At 43.3% G+C, this 22,522-nt stretch overlaps 1 protein-coding gene and 1 pseudogene across 2 annotated transcripts in view; one reads left to right on the top strand and one right to left on the bottom strand.

The window, feature by feature from the left end:
• The first annotated feature begins 2,507 nt into the window (after positions 1-2,507).
• On the top strand, positions 2,508-11,158 carry LOC115107190 (ATP-dependent RNA helicase DHX8-like; annotated as a pseudogene).
• A 3,460-nt stretch (positions 11,159-14,618) lies between these two features.
• Positions 14,619-22,522, bottom strand: part of LOC115106453 (ETS translocation variant 4-like) — a 28,392-nt gene continuing 20,488 nt past the window's right edge. For both annotated transcript variants that reach the window (XM_029629215.2, XM_065007936.1), the window contains 6 exons: positions 22,052-22,437; positions 19,477-19,545; positions 18,256-18,303; positions 16,890-17,062; positions 15,292-15,393; positions 14,619-15,080 (listed from right to left, as the gene is read on the bottom strand). In XM_029629215.2, the coding sequence (XP_029485075.1) occupies positions 14,853-15,080; positions 15,292-15,393; positions 16,890-17,062; positions 18,256-18,303; positions 19,477-19,545; positions 22,052-22,437 (1,006 nt within the window). In that variant the 3' untranslated portion in view covers positions 14,619-14,852. The remainder of the gene's footprint in view (positions 15,081-15,291; positions 15,394-16,889; positions 17,063-18,255; positions 18,304-19,476; positions 19,546-22,051; positions 22,438-22,522) is intronic.

Genomic DNA, 22,522 nt, shown 5'->3' with positions numbered 1-22,522 from the left:
TTTGATCTGAGGTACTGGTAGGCCTAATTCTCTCTTGATCTGTATAGAAGACGACTAGCAAAGTGAGACGGTTAAGGGGCCAGGTCATTGCTTCCCCTGTCCTTACAGGCTTATTTGGGTAATATGAGTCAATGTCTCATCCCCATGAGGAGAATCAATCTTCTATCGGAGCATCAAGGACAACGAAGCTGTTTTATTTGTTCGTTTTACTTGAATGTCACATCTGACCTGTGGTGAAACTTCAGAAAATGACAAATTGAGTAGGAAGGTGACTGGGTAGTCATTTGAAAAGTGGGTGAATGTCTTTGTCTCAGAGCACTGTTCTCCTAAAACAGAATTTATCTTTTATAGTAGGCTATCTTTTATAAAACGAAGGGAAATGGATGGAACTATGTACTCAGACATTGTCTTTATTTAGCTTTGAGTGATTGTTTCACTGTGCTAATGTACTCCTTACACTTTCTGCCCTCATTAAATATTGTATTGCTCTCATTGTTGTCAATGTTTCATTTAGAAAATGTAATTGGCAGCCACACTGGTGTAGGTTAAAATGGTCATATTGACAATGATTTTAGCCCCACCCGGTGACACAGTTGAAGTATTACACACAGAACCCAGACGTGTGATCGAAGTTCAAAGTTTATGATGTAATGTGCTTGTTGTCAATGGGAGCGTTCCTCTGCCCAGGTGTTGCTGACACATGCCCGATCTTAGAACGCCTGGATAGGTATTTTACATATTAGCTGACCACATGTTTTATTGCAATCTGGTGCCTGCCGGCATAGTCGATGTGGCACTGGACCATTAGTTGATGCATGTCAAATCAGAGAAGGGGACCTTGACCAAAAACTGTTTTTTTTCTGAAAACAAAACAAATGCTGTTGAGCAGTGGTGTCAAACTCATTCCATGGAGAGCCTAGTTTCTGCAGGTTTTAGATTTCTCCTTTCAATTAAGCCCTAGATAACCAGGTGTGGGAAGTTCCTTACTAATTAGTGACCTTAATTAATCAATCAAGTACAAGGGAGGAGCGAAAACCCGCAGATACTCTGCCCTCCGTAGAATGAGTTTGACACCTGTGCTGTAGTGAATGGCAGACTTCAGAGTTGAATAACCTAAAGGCCCAGTGCAGTCAAAAATGTCATTTCGCTGTGTTTTATATTTCCACACTATGAGGTTGGGATAATACTGTGAAAGTGATAATGTCCTTTTATAGTGTAAGATCTGTTTGAAACGCCTACCAGAAATGTCATCCTGTTTTGATGAGATGGGACTTTTGGCATCCCTGGTGCCAGCACCATTAAATTTGTTAATAGACCAATAAGAAAGATACTTCTGAACTTCTCTGCCATTAACAGCTAGTTTTCTGTTTTTCCCTCCCCACTCAGACCACTCCCAGACAGTCCTATCAAAATGATTTATTGAGAAATTGCTCTTTGCTAAGTAGCTCATTTTAATTGAAAACAATCACAGTAAGGTACTTAAAGGGATAGTTCACACAAATTACAAAACTACAAATTGGTTTGCTTGCCCTGTAAGCAGTCTATTGACAAAGGATGACAGCAATCCATACTTTTGTTTAGTTTCCCTGGCACTGTTTCCAAATGTTAACATTTGAGCATTTCAGGCACAAATCCCATTCAGGTCACGGTAGCGATATTAGCATTTTTCACGCATCATGTTCAAATCTATAACTGACGTTGTTGAGCTTCGCAATCAGGATGATTTGACCCTACTTTACCCTTTTTCCCCACCCTACTTTCACCATACCTTTTAGGCCTAACTGTTTTCATCCTGTTTAGTAGTGTGAACAACTAAATCTCTCTGTTTCCCTCTATCAAAATCCAGACGGCTCCCTGTCCCAGACAGCCATGATGCAGAGTGCTTAGGCTAAGGAGAACCACGCTCATCAAATGGCTGAGATGGATGCATTCCTGTTGACCTCGACAAGCAAAGGGCCTTGGCCACACACAAACATTGTATTAGAGATGTAGACATACAGTATGCTTTCCCACCATGTGATTTATGCTTGGGCTTCTACCTCATGCGTCCTTTCTGCCCTCTAAAAGGTAACTACCACGTAGTAAAACAAAGTCCAGTCTGATGGTTTCCACTAGTTACCACAGCCACAAAGTTGAATGTTTCTTCATTTAAGGTTAGGTTAATGCATAAGGTTAGCAGTGAGGTTAAGGTTAGAGTTAGGATTAAAAGCACATTTTAAACCTAACCTTTTTTTAAAGGTTAGGTTTAGGCATAAGGTTAGCTGTGTGGTAAAGGTTAGAGTTAGGTGTAAAATCAAATTTTATGAAGCTCAATTGTAGAAATAGGCGGGGTTTATGACTTTGTGGCTGTGGTAACTAGAGTCTGAGGCACGACCGACGACGTCAGGCTTCCTCCAGTGTAGCAGCAGTAGCCCTCAGGGTTAGCAGGGCTGGAGATGGTTATCTGCTTTCCTTTAGCATCCTAACAGGCCGGATAGAGTGGCCTGCTATAGTGTGCTGTGTCCTATATGGCCCAGGGTGGTAGGAGAGGTTGTGTGGGTGGAAGGTTCCTGCCAGGGCCCTAGACCAGTCATCTGAAGGGGTGGAGGTTAAATATCATGCCAGTTCATCTCAATTAAACACACTTCCCTCTTACACAGTTGATGGAAGGCAGATTGCAGCCAACATCAGAGGCATTGGCATGATGCCAGATGGCTTCCCGGAGTGGAAGAAACATGCCTTTGGCGGTAACCAGGCCTCTTATGGCAAGAAGACAGAGCTTACCATCCTGGAGCAGAGAGAGAGAGTGCCTGCCCATCTACAAGCTAAAGGAGAAGCTCACACAAGTCAACAATAGACATTGCCCTATAGAGAGAAATAAAGTTGTTTGTCAGACATTGCTTTATTTGTAAGGTTACCTGACTTCAATATTACTTCAACGGTTTAAATGATACATGGTATCCAGCTTTGGTCACTTCTCTTTTTCATTATGACTGGCTGTCCACGATAATCAGATCCTGATTGTGGTTGGAGAGACTGGCTCTGGGAAAACCACCCAGATCACCCAGTACCTGGCCGAGGCAGGCTACACCACTCGGGGGAAGATGGGCTGCACTCAGTCCCATCGTGTGGCAGCCATGTCTGTGGCCAAGAGAGTCTCTGAAGAGTACGGTTGCTGTCTGGGCCAGGAGTTGAGTGAGCAGTTTTACCTTGGTATACCTTTTGGATTTGCTTTTAGTCAGTGACTTTGTGTATGAGGGACTTCTCACCTCTCAATTATTTTCCACACCAGGTGGACTACCGCCCTGAGACGGTGATCAAGTAAGTACATGACATATGGTATGCTGCCAAGGGAATGTCCAATAGACCCAGACATGGGTCAGTAGACCCTCATTATGCTTGACGAGGCCCACGAGAGGACTCCATACTGACATGCTCTTTGATCTACTCAAGAAGATGCACATGGTCTTGTTCATAACAGCAAAACAGTCTGAATATTTCCTTGACTCCTTCCATTTTGAGAATAGTATAATGAGTGGTGTGTTAATTCCTTTAAATTCTCTGTCAAGAAACGCCCAGACATGATGCTGATTGTGTCCTCGTCAACACTAGATGCTCTCAAGTTAAAAATATAAAAACATGTTTTTTAAAATTCTATTCGTTGTTGGGAAGGGCCCATAAGTAAGCATTTCACTGTTAGTCTACACCTGTTGCTTCTGAAGCATGTGACAAATAACCTTTGATTTGACTTGAGTTTTCCCAGTACTACTTTGAGGCGCCCATCTTCACCATCCCAGGACGGACTTTCCCGGTGGAGGTGCTCTACTGCAAAGAGCCGGAGACAGACCACCTGGATACCAGTCTCATTACCGTCATGCAGGTCCTCACGAGTGAGCCCCCAGGTACGGTTAAAAATGGTTACAATGCATACATCCACAATGTCTACACTTCAGCGCCTGCGATAAGATGCAAATCCTCGATTGACATCTAAAGTTTAGGATTCGGCCATCAGTGACTCTTTGTCCTCTTTCGCTCCTTCTTTGCAGGTGATGTCCCAGTGTTTCTGGTGATTGACACAGCTTGTATGAACGGATGAAGTCACTGGGACCTGAAGGGCCTGAAATCATTATCCTTACCGGTCTACTCCGCCCTGCTCAGCGAGATGCAGACCCGTATCTTTGACCCTGCTCCCCTCTGCAGCAGAAAGGTACCAGAAGGGCCCACCCTAACACAAACCAGAACGGTCCCAAAAACACGTACCCACTCTTCTGCTGCCACACATGCCCGATATCGGAGGAAGGCCTAAGCCTGGTAATTTTGTGTTATTTGATTATGCAGGTAATAATTGCCACTAACATTGCTGAGACGTCTCTAACCATTGATGAGATTTACTATGTGGTGGACCCAGGCTTTGTGAAGAAGAATGTCTACAATTCCAAGACTGTCAGCGACCAACTAGTGGTGACCCCCATATCCCAGGTGGGCTGAATAGATATATGCAGATATCCTTATCATGCATGGAGAAGGAACACTGAATGTTTTTTTTTTATGATGAATATACTTTGTCTTGTCCAAAGTATTAAACTGAAATCCAATCAAAATGAACCGCTATCTTTATCTTTCTCTTTCTCAGGCCCAAGCTAAGCAGCAGTCTGGTAGAGCAGGAAGAACTAATGCTACCGTCTGTTTACAGAGCGAGCATACAGAGATGAGGTGTTCACCAGCAATGTGCCTGAGATCCAGATAACTAACCTGTCCAGCACCATGCTGTCTCTCAAGGTGCATAACACATACAGACACTAATTGGCATGTCCTAACACATACAGACACTAATTGGCATGTCCTAACACATACAGACACTAATTGGCATGTCCTAACACATACAGACACTAATTGGCATGTCCTAACACATACAGACACTAATTGGCATGTCCTAACACATACAGACACTATTTGGCATGTCCTAACACATACAGACACTACAGTTACTGATTATATGCTCATATTAGCACTGCAAAATACCAGAGTACCCTGCGTTAGTACAGGTTTATTTGCTCAGACCTGTTCTTCCAATGCCATCCACTCACTTCCCTCTCTCCTTACTTCCTTAAGGCCACGGGCATCAAGGGGCTATCGTTGACTTCATTTGACTTCCTCCCATGGATACAATTATTACAGTACATGCAGATATCCTTATAATGCATGGAGAAGGAACACTGACATTTTTGATCGGAGATGCTCTACATTTTAGGGGCTCTGGAGTAATGGTGCCGGAGAGGATGGTTGATGTTTTATTGGCTCTTATCCAACCGTGCTATTTTGTAGTTTTTGTTTTGCATTTGTTGTAACTTATTTTGTACATAATGTTGCTGCTTCCGCCTCTTGTGAACGAAAAGAGCTTCTGGACATCAGAACAGCGATTACACACATTGAATTTAGGAAGAAATTTTCATTAATGAGTCAGACAAGAGCGATTTACTCCAGACACTCGAACAGACCCTCATCCCCGTCATTCGCAGGAGTAAGTGACTGATATTTCGCGGAAGGAGGATCAGGCGACGAGTGGCTAATCTGCCTTTGCCATCCGTATTATTAGCCAACGTACAATCACTGGAAAATAAATGGGACGAACTAAAAGCACGTATATCCTACAAACGGGACATTAAAAATGTAACATCTTATGTTTCGCCGAGTCGTGGCTGAACAACTACATGAATAACATACAGCTGGCAGGTTGGACACTCTATCGGCAGCATAGAACAGCAGCCTCTGGTAAGACAAGGGGTGGCGGTCTGTGTATATTTATAAACAACAGCTGGTTCTGATATCTAAGGAAGTCTCAAGGTTTTTCCCGCCTGAGGCAGAGTATCTCATGATAAGCTGTAGACCACACTATCTTATCCTGATGAAGACAGCTTGGCTGTCGAAACGTTGGTAATTACATTTTTGCATCTGAGCTCCTAGAGTGTGCGGCTCTCTTTTATTTTAAAGTTTTCTACTCCGCTAGCCAGCACCTCGTCTTAATAGGTGTGCGTTTATTTTTCTTCTAGACCACACTATCTACCTAGAGAGTTTTCATCTGTATTTTTCGTAGCTGTCTACATACCACCACAGACCGATGCTGGCACTAAGACCACACTCAATGAGCTGTATACCGCCATAAGCAAACAGGAAAACGCTCATCCAGAGGAGGCGCTCCTAGTGGCCGTGGACTTTATTGCAGGGAAACTTAAATCCGTTATACAAAATTTCTATCAGCATGTTAAATGTGCAACCAGATGGGAAAAAATATAGACCACCTTTACTCCACACATAGAGACGCGTACAAAGTTCTCCCTCGTCCTCCATTTGGCAAATCTGACCATAACTCTATCTTCCTGATTCCTGCTTACAAGCAAAAATTAAAGCAGGAAGCACCTGTGACTCAGTCAATAACAAAGTGGTTAGATGAAGCAGATGCTAAACTACAGGACCCAGCTGTTCCAGATGACTGTGTGATCACGCTCTCCGCAGCCGATGTGATCAAGACCTTTAAACAGGTCAACATTCACAAGGCCGTAGGGCCAGATGGATTACCAGGACGTGTACTCTGACTATGCTCTGACCAACTAGCAAGTGTCTTCACTGACATTTTCAACCTCTCCCTGTCTGAGTCTGTAATATCAAAATGTTTCAAGAAGACCACCATAGTCCCTATGCCCAAGAAAGCTAAGGTAAATGACTACCGACCCATAGCACTCATGTCTGTAACCATGAAGTGCTTTGAAAGGCTGATCATGGCTCATATCAACACCATTATCCCAGAAACCCTAGACCCACTCCAATTTGCATACTGACCCAACAGATCCACAGATGATGCAATCTCTATTGCACTCCACACTGCCCTTTCACACCTGGACAAAAGGAACACCTATGTGAGAATGCTATTCATTGAAGACAGCTCAGCGTTCAACACGATAGTGCCCTCAAAGCTCATCACTAAGCTAAGGACCCTAGGACTAAACACCTCCCTCTGCAACTGGATCCTGGACTTCCTGACGGGCCGCCCCTGGTGGTAAGGGTAGGTAACAACACATCCGCCACGCTGATCCTCAACACGGGGGCCCCTCAGTGGTGTGTGCTTATAGTCTCCTCATGTACTCCCTGTTCACTCATAATTGCTTGGCCAAACACGACTCCAACACCATCTTTAAGTTTGCCGATGACACAACAGCGGTAGGCCTGATCACCGACAACGATGAGACAGCCTATAGCGAGGAGGTCAGATACCTGGCCGTGTGGTGCCAGGATAACAACCTCTCCCTCAACGGGATCAAGATAAAGGAGTTGATCGTGGAATACAGGAAAAGGAGGGCCGAGCACACCCCCATTCTCATCTAAGGGGCTGTATTGGAGCAGGTTGAGAGCTTCAAATTCCTTGGCGTCCACATCACCAACAAACTAACATGGTCCAAGCACACCAAGACAGTAGTGAAGAGGGCACGACAAAACCTATTCCCCCTCAGGAGACTGAAAAGATTTGGCATGGGTCCTCAGATCCCCAAAAGGTTCTACAGCTGCACCATCGAGAGCATCCTGATGGGTTGCATCACTGCCTGCTATTGCAACTGTTTGGCCTCCGACCGCAAGGCACTACAGAGGGTAGTGTGTACGGCCCAGTACATCACCGGGGCCAAGCTTCCTGACATCCAGGACCTCTATACCAGGAGGTGTCAGAGGAAGGCCCTGAAAATTGTCAAAGACTCCAGCCACCCTAATCATAGACTGTTCTCTCTGCTACCGCACGGCAAGCGGTACCGGAGAGCCAAGTCTAGGCCCAAGAGGCTTCTAAATAGCTTCTACCCCCAAGCCATAAGACTCCTGAACATCTAATCAAATGGCTACCCAGACTGCCCCCCCATCCTCTTCTACGCTGCTTCTACTCTCTGTTATTATCGCTAGCATAGTCACTCTAATAACTCTACCCACATGTACATATTACCTCAATTACTCAAACAACTTAAAATTGGTCAGTTTATGGTCAGTGACTAGTCTGAGTTAAAATGGCCTTGACCCCAACCATAATATTATAGTAATGAATGTGATGAAATGTTATACACTCTTCCCCACTCCTCTCCCTCTGTCTGTCTCTTTGTTTGTGTCAGAGGACTGAGATCCCTCTGGAGCCCATGCTGTGTAAGAAGCCGATCATGTCCGTCCACCTAGGCTGCAGTGAGGAGATGCTGCCTGTGCAGAACGTCTTCTCCAGGCCCAAGAAACCTCCGATCATAGGTCCATAAATACTGTGTAACCATGGCTATTATTAATGTCCACCAGGCCAGTGAGTGGTGTAAGTGAAAATCACAGAAAGAACATGCACGGTTAAAATAAATTAACTTCTGGAGCTTTACAATGGTGAAAGCTATTCAAATGAGAATAAATGTATCTGCTGTGTCTGCAAATACTATTTTGTCATAAAACATTGGGGTCAACATCGTGTTTAATGTTGTTAGCTTTCGAGTTAGCTAGCGATCAAAATGACCTGAATGTCAGCCCCACATTCTGCTAGTTTTGGCTGATAATAAATGTATTGATACATTACTTAAATTGCCTGATGTCTCTCGAATTGGTTTCAAATGTGCACATCCCAACTTTGTTATACAGCACACATATTAGCAAATATCTACAGATGTTAGGGAGCTAGCTAGCAGAAGACAAGCTAGCATCAAATTAAAATGTAACTCACTGCAGTTGGACAAAACTGTTATTTTTTGTCTCGTTGGCTAACAAAATATAATATTACTACTTGTTGACATACAGTTGAAGTCGGAAGTTTACATACACCTTAGCGAAATACATTTAAACTCAGTTTTTCACAATTCCTATCTTTTAATCCTAGTAAAAATTCCCTGTTTTAGGTCAGTTAGGATCACCACTTTATTTTAAGAATATGAAATGCCTTTAAACAGCAACATTGCCTTTAAATTGTTTATAACTTGGGTCAAACGTTTCGGGTAGCCTTCCACACACTTCCCACAATAAGTTGGGTAAATTTTGAATTTAAGCCATTTTGTCACAACTTTGGAAGTATGCTTGGGGTCATTGTCCATTTGGAAGACCCATTTGCGACCAAGCTTTAACTTCCTGACTGATGTCTTGAGATGTTGCTTCAATATATCCACATCATTTTACTCCCTCATGATGCCATCTATTTTGTGAACTGCACCAATCCTTCCTGCAGTAAAGCACCCCCACAACATGATGCTACCACCCTCGTACTTCACGGTTGGGATGGTGTTCTTCGGGTTGCAAGCCTCCACCTTTTTCCTCCAAACATAACTATGGTCATTATGGCCAAACGGTTATTTTTTTGTTTCATCAGACCAGAGGACATTACTCCAAAAAGTACAATCTTTGTCCCCATGTGCAGTTGTAAACTATAGTCAGGCTTTTTTATGGCGGTTTTGGAGCAGTGGCTTCTCCTTGCTGAGCGGCCTTTCAGGTTATGTCGATATAGGACTCGTTTTGATTGATTTGCATTGGATTGATTTGCAGTTTCGCACTAAAGTACGTTCATCTCTAGGAGACAGAACGTGTCTCCTTCCTGAGCGATATGATGGCTGAGTGGTCCCATGGTGTTTATACTTGCGTACTATTGTTTGTACAGATGAACGTGGTACCTTCAGGCGTTTGGAAATTGATCCCAAGGATGAACCAGACTTGTGGGGGTCTACAATTTTTTTTCTGAGGTCTTGGCTGATTTCTTTTGATTTCCCCATGATGTCAAGCAAAGAGGCACTAAGTTTGAAGGTAGGCCTTGAAATACATCCACAGGTATACCTCCAATTGACTCAAATGATGTCAATTAGCCTATCAAAAGCTTCCAAAGCCATGCCATCATTTTCTGGAATTTTACAAGCTGTTTAAAGGCACAGTCAACTTAGTGTATGTAAACTTCTGACCCACTGGAATTGTGATACAGTGAATTATAAGTGAAATTATCTGTTTGTAAACAATTGTTGAAAAAATTACTTTTGTCATGCACAAAGTAGATGTCCTTACCAATTTGCCAAAACTATAGTTTCTTAACAAGAAATTTGTGGAGTGGTTGAAAAACAAGTTTTAATGACTCCATCATAAGTGTATGTAAACTTCTGACTTCAACTGTAGGTTAACTAGCTTACTAAAATTCGGATTGTTTTCTCTATTGAAATGCATGGTGGAGTGTACAACTTTGCACGCAAATGCTCGAGTCGTTGTGCACATGTACCCTCTGTAAGATTTGGATACCCTTGTGCATGGTGAGTTATTATGGGTTTACTTACAAAATCATCTGCTATCGTAGCTATCACATTTGTTGATGGTGGTGAATTATGGTCGACTGACTTCCCTAACTTGTCATATATTGGTGGAAGCCTCAGACCATAATGAGACAGTTGTAGCCTAATGTGATTGGTGTTGATCAGTTGATGGCCAGTCATCGCTTTTGTAATTTTATTCTGTGCCGCCCCGGGACAAGCAGGCCCTGGCTGACCAGAAGAAGGCCACGTTCCACCAAGCCGAGGGATCCCACCTTACCCTGCTGAATGTCTATAGCTCCTGGATGGAAGAACAAGTTCACCAACCCTTGGTGCTTCGAGAACTTTATCCAGACTCGCTCCTTGCGCTTAGCCCTGCATTTATGCAAACAGTTTATGTAAACAGATGCTGGGCATCATGGACAGGTAGGACATTCATCATAAGAATTTCTAATTCATTCTACATCCAGTAACGTTCTCTACTGGTATTATTACTTGTGCATCGTATTAATCTTGTGACTCAAAGACACAATCTCTGGGGCCTAAATGTAACTTAATCTAATTCCCATTTATGGATTTCATAGCAAATCTATATGCCGACTTGTATCAATAATTTGGACATAGGGTGAATTATTGGAGTGTTACTTTGACCTGTGCCACGTGGAAAGGCCACAGTGCTCAAACAAAAGGTAATCTGCAGTGGTTTCTTCCGGGATGCAGCTAAAAAGGAACCCTGGGAAGGCTACTGTACCCTCATTGACCAGCAGGTGGTGTAAATCCAACTCTCCAGATCTCTGTTCAACATCCGGCCTGAGTTATGAGTCTATAACCATTGGGCCTCTAAGCATAGTCACGAGCAACTTTCATACATTTTTACTGGGGCTAGTGTTGCCTCTATGTAATGGAATCCTTGTATATACCATATATGTCTTGAAAGGCACCACTGTTCCGTGTTGGCCACCCATTTTTGGAAGTAAAGAGTGTAAGTGTATAGACTGTGCTACTTTTTAATATATATAATCAGGGAACAGATCTCCAGAAAGATTAAAAACATACTCTTCTATACCCTAATTTTCCCCACTCCTTTCATCCCTTTATCGCAGTCTAAGGCACTGCATCTCAGTGCAAGAGGCGTCACTACAGTCCCTGGTTCGAATCCAGGCTGTATCACATCCGGCCGTGATTGGGAGTCCCATAGGACGGCGCACAATTGGCCAAGCGTTGTCCGGTTTTGGCCGGGGGAGGCCGTCATTGTAAATGAGAATTTGTTCTTAACTGACTTGCCTAGTTAAATAAAGGTTAAACATCAACAGGTTGGTGTATGAGTTGCTGCTGACAATGCATCAAACAGAAGACGCAGCAGTGCCTCGACCCCCTCTATAACCGCTACGAAGAGCCCAACGTATAGAGAATCTTCCGCACCTTCCGCAGGAAATAGATGTGTATCCCTTTACCCTTACACACAGGCTCACACCACAGCAAGAGAGAGAGAGAGGGAGACAGTCATTGATTGGTTGATACATACCAGGCCATTGTTCTTCTCTGTGTTCCTTGAGTCATTTGGTTTTATGGTTCAATGTCAGTTAACTTACTCCCCTCAGATAGAAATCAAAAGTTAGTTTTACTTAAGAAGTTGAATGTATAAATCACCTTAAAACCGAACATCAGGGATTCCCTTAAATAAATAACTATTAAGTGAATAGGAAGGGAAGGGCAGTAATCTCATCAGCCAGTGGAAGTCTGTCTGTTTTTGAGGACACAATGCACAAAGTTGGATTAGTCTAGTGATCTCATGTAAATAGTTTATATCAAGGGAAATGGATGGGACTTTGATTGTAGGTCAGCAATTGCCAGATCTGTCGTTTCATTAAGACGACGGAAATGTAATCAGACTGAAATTATGAGTGAATCCTTTACTGTAATCGCCAGTGAAATGCCTTCTTTTTTTTTTCCCGAAATGACCATAAACCTCATAAAATATTGGATGGTCTCATGACTGTTGGTTTTTTCTTGTTGCTGTTATGTTATAATTAAACTGTCATGATCCGCCAGTGACATAAATGGATAATATAAAACAGACCAGTTACAGAATTGGCCCTTGCAGAACTACCATCAAAAGTTTGCAGGTAGCCGAGCGATTAAGAGCGTTGGGCCAGTAACTGAAAGGTCGCTGGTTTGAGTCCCCGAGCCAACTAGGTGAAAAACCTTTCAATGTGCCCTTGAGCAAGGCACTTAGCCCTAATTTCTCCTGCATATTTACTCATCTGGCAAATAGACACGCCCCTTTTAAACATTTCAGAGTCAAAGATAGATCTAACCCTAGGTTTTCTTCTGAGCTATCTGAGCTCATTCAGATGAGAAATCAGGACTGGGCCAAAGCAAGGGAAACTGACTCTGTAGTGGACTGGCAATCTTTCAATTGAAAAACAGATGTACTATCTCGATTAAGAAGGCTAAATCAAGCTACTTTTTAAGCTCTATCTCTGACTCTGCTGGTGAGTCAATCGACTTGCTCTTCCCTCTGCCAGCCTTTAGCCGACCCGACGGTTAACCCGTCAACTTCTAGTGAAACTTTGTTTTCAATACAACAATTTACTGTCTGTGATGTGCTAGATGCCTTGCTTAAGATTGATGTGAAAATATCCACTGAAAAATCTGCTGTTATGCTTGATCCATATTTGCTGCAGCTCTCTGCCCCCCGAATTGCTGAATCATGAATCAATATTTTTTACCTGACTATTATATCTGGTTCAATCCTCAAGGTGTGGAAGGCGTCCATGTGCTCCCCATTCACCAAGGTGGTGACCTTTGTGACCTAAATAATGATTGCCCTATTTCTAAACTTTCTTGACTAGCCTAAAATATTAAAATCCTTGATTTAATTCTCATCTAAGATCTTTCTTATCTTTGAAATGTATTGTAAATGTACATCAGTTAGACCAGGTCATAGCACTAATCTCTGCTGCATCTCTAGTTGTAAATGATGTTAACCGTATGGATAAAAGGCAACATTGTGCTGCCCTCTTCATTGACCTGTCAAAGGCCTTCGATACTATTGATCACTCACTGCTAATTCAGAGGCTTTCCTCGATTGGCCTCGACCAGGCTGCATGTAACTGGTTTAACAATTACTTGACGGATAGAACTCAATGTGTATCTACTGATGGTGTTAAATCAGGTTGACTGGATATTGTGAAAGGTGTGACGCAGGGGTCAATTCTGGGGCCTGTGCTTTTTATTGTTTACTTGTGTCTGTAAAGAATTATAACGTGCACTTGTTTGCCGATGATACTGTTGCGTGTGCTATTACCCCCACGGTTGACCAGGCTCTATCTGAACTACAGTCTGCCTTCATCGTATTACAGAAAAACTTTGACCTGAAATTCGTGTTGAAGTGTATGTTGTTCTCTAGAGTGCATAAAAATAACTCTTTGAATGCTTTCCATATCGATTGTGTCCCTGCTTACACATATCTGGGCATCTGGATAGCTGAAAAATGGTGATAAGCCGAAGAAGCTGAGAATAAAAATGGGCTTTTATAGAATATATATATTTATAGGTCCTGCCTCTTGCTAAATAGTAGAAAGCAGATGATTCAGTCGACAGTCCTATGGAAACATCCTCTATTATGAACGCAGCTGCCTCTTCATTAAAGTCATTTTGTACTCATGCAGTTTAGTACTCATTACTGCATTCTCTGACAGAAAGTTGGTTGGCCCTCTTTGATGTCACGTAGGTTGATGCGTTGCTATGTTTTCATTTATAAAGCCCTTTTACAAAAAAAGTCCCACTGTACCTAACATCCATTACTAAACTTTAGACACTAATCTGAGACCCATGGTCTCAGGGCTGGTAAACTCTTGAAATTCCTGTGGTCTCTACTGAGTTAGGTAAATCAGCTTTTAGTTTTCATGTACCTTATTTGTAGAACAATTCATAAAGGCGAAATAAAAAAGTCACTCTGGATAAGAGCGTCTTCTAAATGACTTTAAATGTCAAATTTACATTTCAACTGATTCTTTTAATTGATTAATTTGCAGGTGTCCCATTGCAGCTGGAGCGTGCTGTGTGTGCATATATTAGAAGAGGAACAGCCTGACCTTTGAGAACCTTTGTAGTAATCATGTTTCCTAGTTGACATAAGGTGTGACCACTGATACCGTCAGAAAAGGAAATGGCAGGTAGGAAATGCATGTGCTCTTTTGTCACCGACTTTGACTTCAGTTTGGTTAACTGATTTTGATGTCCATGATTTAGAAATGACTCCATACCTTGAGATAACACCCATTCTCCCTCTGTGTAGCCATTCCCAATCTGCCACAATGTTATCAGAGGAGTAAAACAACATCTTGGCACATAGAGTAGTAGTAATATTGTGTCTTTATTAAGCAATCTCTTTAACCACAGTCATGTGTATGGATTGAATAGGCCTCAGAAGTGAGAGGAATGCAGCTGTTAAAAACTCAAAAATCCCTAATGAGATTATTTCAAACAAAAAACACCATAGCCTTATATACAAGTGAATGGGGTGGGCATGTGCAATAGGTGGGTATTATGGGATATTACAGAGAGAATTTGGAGGATGGGGTCGTAGCATTAGTACATGTAGCCTTTGGAGTAGGGCTGGGCGCCCATGTTTGGTGGGGCTTGTTCTTGGGGGTAGGAGGCCCCCTCGTCCATGTGGGACAGGGGCACGGTGTCCTCCTCGTTGACGTAGCGTTCAAACTCGGCCTTCAGGCCGGGCCGATGGCTGTCGGGGAAGGCCAGGGAGATGAGGGCCTCGGGCTCGCACACAAACTTGTAAACATAGCGCTCCCCTGCCACCTGCAAACACAGAGGAAACGGATTTCTCTGTTAGACATGTTAATTCGTTGGTGTTGTTGTTGTTGTAATAATGCAAGTACGGAACAAATAAGCCATTTCATATAAAAACATTGCTTCCAAATTGAATTGAAGGAGCCAACAAACTGACAGGCAGTCTCTCCACTCTCAGAGACAAACCGGAACTGCTGAGTAGTAAAGCCTTAGTTTGTACCTTCTGCATAATTCCCTTCTCGTAGTAATATCGCAGAGAGCGACTGAGCTTGTCGTAGTTCATGGCTGGACGGTTCTTCTGCATGCCCCACAGCCTGGCCACCTGAGAGGAGAGAGGGAACGAGAGTGGAGGGAGGGATAAGAGAAAGCGAGAGGAGGGAGGGAACATAGGGAGAAGAGAGAGAGGTGGTTTTGCATCAGGGTCTGTTCAGCTCCAATGGATAGACCCTCTGCTCTTTACAGGTGAATGAACACACATTAAAGGAGACAATGTTTTTATAATCTGTCAAAGGACACTCCTATTATACTTTATTATATAGATTGAGTTTAGATGGAGTAAGGACTTTCACTCAGGAACCAATATGAATGAATTCCAAATAATTTGCCCTAGAAGGAACAACACAATTTTTCTTGCGTCAGCCTGCAATGTTTTACTGCCACCACTAGGGGTCCTCAGTGACCAGTTGAAATGCTCTTCCTCTCTGAGCTAACTGACTCATCATGTCAAAAGCAGGGCGAGTCCCCACATGTGGATTCACTTCCTTTTTATGTAACCCATCACCACTTGAATGCAAACAGAGTCCCACAATGTACGCAGTGAAATAAGAGTCTGGTGCCTGGTTCTCATTGAGGCGGCGTCGTGAAATTTGTCTCAACCTTCCGTTGAACAGCCTGTTAATTCCAATACCTATGAAAAGTCTCACATCTCCAAGCGAGTGTGAAGTGAAACCACTGTGTATGACCTTTGTGTTGTTGACAAACATTCTGGTCACTAGGAAGAGTTCAGTGTAGAAGAGGCATATTAGACTCCTGACTCGGCGGTTCGAGGGAGGTTTAAGGGAATGCTAGTGTCCCAGAGCAGACTCCTCTCTTTGATCCTGAGTGCACACTCAACCTTAATTGCTCTTGTAAAAACCTTGCAGTATTAATTATTTACGTACAGCTACCAGATAATGGAAGTGTCATTGTATCAGAATGTCTTATAAATAAACGTCTTAGAAGTTTATTCAAACAGGTAAATGAATTTCTAAGTCAACAGCCCTCAACTTCAAAAGCTCCTCTCATACATTTCATTGACTTATGGGTAATGTGATGTAAGGAGTGAATATTAGGTGATGAAGCTCTTCCTCCATTTTGTGTGTGTATCTACTGTTACGATTGGTAAATAATGCATGGAGGCTAATGGGCGCCTGGCAGTTTAGATCAGTGCATGGCCCAAGAGGGATTGTATAGAAGTAGGGAGGGGTAGGGAGGAGGAGGGAGGAACAATCTCAAACATTGAAACGTTATTCTCGACAATGACATGATCCGCATTAAAGACCTCCTACATCTGACTGACCCAAAGCTACTTCTAATGTTTCTAAACAACGGTCAGATCCCAAATGGACTTCACGGAAACGTAACAGAAATGCTGTAGATTTAGCTAGACTAGACCCCAGTTGTGTTAGGGTTAGGATTAGGGTTAAGGTTGGGCCTTACCCCTTCTGACTAGATGAGTTTGAACTCTACTTCTTGCTTTTTTCAACAAAGAGCAAAAATCCCAAATGGACTTATAATATCACGTAACTGTAGATCTAGTTACTGTAGTTTGGGCCTTACCTCCTCAGGTTCGATTAGTTTGAACTCCATGCCGCGGCCGGTCCAGGCGATGAAGTGTGCGTTGCCAGGGTCGTCCAGCAGGGCCACCAGGAACTGCCAGAGCTGCAGGGATCCCCGACGCTGGTAGGGGGCCCCCTCACGGAACACGGTACCACCCTCCTGCTTCACCTCACCTGGAGAGGAACAGGGATGCTGCAGGTTGGACCAGGCTGGAGGCTCAGGCTGTTTGAGGAAGTATGCAGCTACCATTGACTAGGGATGGTACAATTAGTGTATAATCGTGTGTAACAGACAATTATAACTGCCGTAACAAAACAAAAACAATTGTGCGGTTGAGTCTGAGTCTGTTTCTGGGTAACATGTATTTTTTTTTTTACAACGTGATGAAACCTTGTTGCTCCTTGCTGAAATAAGCAAAAGGTGTTGTAGCAAACAAGTCTTTGATTGCCTAGGCAACGCCCCCCTCCGTGCAGCTGCAGCACATGTAGTCAGGAGTGGAGGAGAAATGTGCTTCTTAATAATAAATAAATGAATCATTTGCTATTCAAATGATTATAACAGTGACCGCGCGTGGTCATTTGACTGACCATTAACCTGCAACCAAAGTTCCATGACCATCACAGCCCTACCATTGACGTAGGACAGCTAATGACAGGGATGGCAATGTGGGCAAAGATTTTTCAACATTACTAATAGGATAATGGACGAGACAGTAATTTTGGTTGAGTCCAATCAATGGCTGTCTTGACAGGCTTAAGATACTGTAGTAACTGCAACATTGTGAGTGACAGTTGATTGGTTAATTATCTTGAGAAGCAGGGAATGGTGCCAATATATAGTTCTATGAGTGTGGGAACATGGGGACTGTCACTGTAAGTAGCTGTCACTCTAACCCGGTGTGTTTCGCCAGTTCAACCTGTGCAGGAGCCCTCAGGCTCTCCCCTCACACCAGTCACCCCAGTGCACCATGGGAAACTGACTATCAGCTTGCTCCCATGACACAGGAGCCCGGTCCTTACCTCAAGCACGGGAAACAAAACCCACTAACTCAGCTCCAACCAGGAGCCTGTTACGCAAAAAAAACACAAAAAAAAACCTCTAAAGCTTATTGTTCAGTTATACTTTATCTGATACTATTGGCAGTGATATAGTGCTGATACCGATACACGTACTTGGGAAGATTATTGTGAGCGATAGGTACTCGATCCCAAATGGAGAGCCGCGTGGTGTGATTGAGTGGATTCTATGTCTCTCCCATGGAGAACTGACAGTGGACACCCTCAGTGCCATCATCAATAACCATAATCTGATCTCAGTGACACCTATTGGAGTGGATTGGAGTGTGCAAGGAGTTGGTAAGACTCACCTTCTAATTTCTCAGGAACGACACGGGAGTCGTTTTCAAAGAGATAGCCTGTAAGAAAAGACAGTGTTTAAAGTGGTCTTGTGTTGCTATAGCTTGTTCACCATGCCAGATCTCGGATCACATTTTCACAAAATGAATGACTATATTGGGTTCATGTATCTCTTACACTTCAACAAGAATGTGTAGAGCACTTAGTGAGAAGGGGAGGATTCCTCACGCTAAACATCTCGAAAGGACTCCATCTTCCCTCTTACTTTTGTTTTAATTATACTTTTGATTTGAAGTGTCTAAGACTCTTGTGATTCCTAAAGGGGCACCTCAACACGGATTTGGTAAAAGGCTGAGGGATGGGTCTGGAGATATTTAACCACTCTCAAACGCATAGACAGAGCTGTGGATACAAGGACTGACCATCCATGATATCAACATTATAGTTTTGTTTTGAGACTGTACAGTGTTTGTTTACATGTAAAACAAATGTATATTTTGGGTTCTGATGGGGTACGAGAGTTAAACGAAGCTCATGAGTAGGCCATCATTGTAGGCCGTCATTGTAAATAAGAATGTGTTCTTAACTGAAGGTTAAATAAAGGTTGAATGCATTTTTTTAAGGAGGCATCTATAAGTTATATTCTCCAAGAATCATTGGGTATATATCATTCATTTAAAAGGCTAAAATGGATGAAGCAACTGCAGAATGCCCACTTATTTAGGAAATTATGCTGGACAAGAACTAGAATGACCCAAAATGGTGTGACAAACAAAGGGAGTGAAGATGAGGATTGTTTTTCTTTTCTCAAGGAAAAATACTCTGTCTTTTTCCAGGAGTAATATTTATCCAGGGATTCTTGGGGCATGGGAGAGGCCAGAGCCTATGCCAATGGAAACATAGACACACCGCCGGTTAGCCAATGGAAATAAGGACACTCTGGGCTGGTTAGCCAATGACCGCAAAGCTACAGCCAGTAGCCAGGCCTCATTTAAATGAAGAATAGGAGAGGGAGATTCAGTACATGTAGTATCCCCCATCCTATCTTCAGTGCCATGAACCATTGGCACAGACTTTTGGTAATAAGGCATGCATGTAAAAAACAACAACATGATTAGGCAGTCATAATGCATTATAACACTTGTCATAAATGTCTATGTAGTATCTACGACAGGCTTATACATGCATATAACAGGTAATAATGAATTACACCAGACACATTTTTTGCTTACCTTCATTGTTGTGCTGGGGGTTGGGGTACCCCTCGTTGTGGTGGTACATGGAAGGACATCGAGGCACATCTATAGGACATAAAAACAAGCATACACCTATTGGTCAATGCAGCGAATCAAAAACAACCAGTAAAATAGTTTTTAGTGTACAGATGGATTTAGTCTATATACACTAGGCCAATATCCATGGGGAGAAAGAGCATTAATGTGCATATTTTTGTTCATCGCGAGGACAAAACGTTCATTTGTCCAAATATCACTTGTCTCCGACAGTATTTTTAGGCCATGAGTTAGCTCCTAGGGAAGAGCAGCAGTATAGTTCAGTGCATTGGTAGAGAATGTGAGTCTGCATTGTCAGCACTCTGTCCATCCACCTGTACACACCTCTACCTGACTCAACCATCCCACACTGCAAATGGATGGGATCTTCATACTTCTATCAATCCCAAATTAAATGTCCATTTCCTAAAGTTGTATTAATTGAAAACCTCGGATGTTTCCGCCTGTTGCTAATGGCTGCGCCCGGGTTGGTGACAAACTGCTCTTATCGCCTACACAGTGTACAGTATGTGTGCCTGTGTGAGTGAGTGCATGAATGGCAAGAGGAGGCCAGAGTGGGTGAAAGGTGCAGCAGCTCTAGTCTCCTGCCTCGTCTGCCTCTCAGTGGTGTTTAGCCTGGTGACTCACTCCTGGAGAGTGCAGTTGCAGCGCTGTGGCTGTGATAGGATGTCACTGGGGTATATCAGACCCTCCATTCCGGGCCAGCAGACTATCACACTGTAAATAATATCACTGTCAGCCAGGGAAGCCTGCCACTGGGGAGTGATGGGAAGATTTGGGACGAGAGCGCCCGGGTCAATTGTTTTCTGGCTGGTGTCGCCAGCTTTCGTAGCCATTTTGTGTCTTTCACGCAACACAATGGCACACATTAGTATACTAGATGGACATTTGAATATGAAAAAGACAACTTTATTCACAAGCCTGAACTGCATAACTGCCTATGTGCTAGTGGTGCGCTTATCTATAATTTTGGTCACATTTCAGCAGTGGTGTAAAGTACTTCAGTAAAAATACATTAAGTACTACTTAAGTCGTTTTTGGGGGTATCTGTACTTTACCTACTATTTATATTTTTGCCATACATTTTTCCTGACACCCAAAAGTACTCATTACATTTTGACAGGGAAATGGTCCAATTCACGCACTTATGAAGAAAACATCCCTACTGTCTATGATCTGGCAGATTCACTAAACACAAATGCTTTGCTTGTAAATGATGTCTGAGTGTTGAACTGTGCCCCTGGATATCTGTAAATAAACAATATTTTTTTTAATTGTGCCTCCTGGTTTGCTTAATATAAGGAATTTGAAAATATTCATACTTTTACTTTTGATACTTAAGTATATTTAAAACCAAATACTTTTAGACTTTTACTCAAGTCATATTTTACTGGATGACTTTCACTTTTACTAGTCATTTTCTATTAAAGGTATCTTTACTTTTACTCAAATATGACAATGGGGTCCTTGTGATAGCATTTCGGAGAAAAACAGCTGCTAGCTTTTATCTGCGGCACACGTCTCGGGCAGGCCCACCAGCCTCTTCAACTCCTCCTATCACTTTCAAAATATATAAACGCAGCCGGTATGATGCATTTTGCATTTTGAAAGTTATATATCTTGAAAACTTGATTGCTGATATGCATAACATTTTTGACTATATCAACAATGGACCAATAAAACAAATACCAAAAGAGATTTTTCCTTTAAAGGGAACAGCCAGGGCTTCGGGGCTGTTCTGCTGCACTGTGTTGGTATGGCTGCCAAGGCCCCTGGCTACCCCACCCTGTCCTCCCCCCTCCTCTCTCCCTCCACAGTCAGTGTTCAAGTTACTGCGGCCGCGCTCATTTTTCCATTATGAGTTCATCTGCCTGCAGAAAAGGGAGCCGCTGTTGCAACCCGACACCCCAGAGTGCTCCACTGGGGACTCTAGTCTTTCCAGTGCCCTCCATTTTCTCAATGAAATTCCTCTGCCTCTCTTTCGGTGAGACAAGTGTGGAGAAACTGTATTACAGTCCAGAGTCAATACCTTTTTTTGCAAAGTGCCAGGGAGTTGAAAGGAGGAGTTTGGAGGTAGGGAGGGGGTAGGGCAAGGTCTGTAGCTGATATAGAAGTGTCTGCGTTTGGACATTTCGTTCTAATGTCCAGACACGCCAGGATGACGCAAAGGAACCGTTTTTTCAAAGGAACTTTTTGTAGGACAGAGAGAAAAAGCCACAAATCGATATGTGTAAGTAATATGTGTAAGTAATACGTCCTACAGAAGGTGAATATGCCTACATGAGTGATATGGAATTAGTTAGGGTATGTTTTGCAGTATTCCGTGGGTCAGTGTGTTTTGAGTTGTTAGGGGGGAAAGACGCTCTGTGACCTCCGTGAGAGATTAGCTTCCCTCCTAAAACCACGAGTCATTCAGTATAGATTCTTTATATTAAACGGGGGCTGCCATTCTAAACAGACTCATATTGTATCTCTGTCATTCTTCCCTTGGACCCTCAGTGTTTTAATCACTCACCAGGCTCATAGGTGTAGTCGGTTGGCTCCTGCTTTACCATCATGTGGGCAGGAGGGAACCTGTGCGGATGGTGGTGAGCGTGCGGGTGGGGTTGTTGGTGTTGGTGAGGTGGGTGAGGCCCGTGCCCTGATCCATGCCCGGGTCCTGCCATGTGGGTGGCCCTCTCGTAAAGAGGGTCCAGGTACTCTTGCTTGAAGCTCTGCTGCAGGTAGGGTAGACAGGGGTCTGAGTGCTGCCGATGATAGCCACCACCTCCACCTGGTCCTCCACCTCCTCCTCCCCCACCACCGCCTCCAGCTGGGGCAGGGTGCATGCGCTGGAAGGCCTGCCCTTGAGGGGGGAACCCCTGGGGGCACATGTCTGCTGAGGGGGCCTGATACCTGGAACTAACAGAAGGGAAAAGAGAGGTTATGAAAACTATCAGTACCGACAGAATATTATTATGCCAACCAAAGGCTAATCGTTCTGTGG

This window comes from Oncorhynchus nerka, linkage group LG23 (genome assembly GCF_034236695.1).
Source record: "Oncorhynchus nerka isolate Pitt River linkage group LG23, Oner_Uvic_2.0, whole genome shotgun sequence".
Lineage (NCBI taxonomy): Eukaryota > Metazoa > Chordata > Actinopteri > Salmoniformes > Salmonidae > Oncorhynchus > Oncorhynchus nerka.
This window is presented reverse-complemented; position numbering and strand designations above follow the sequence as displayed.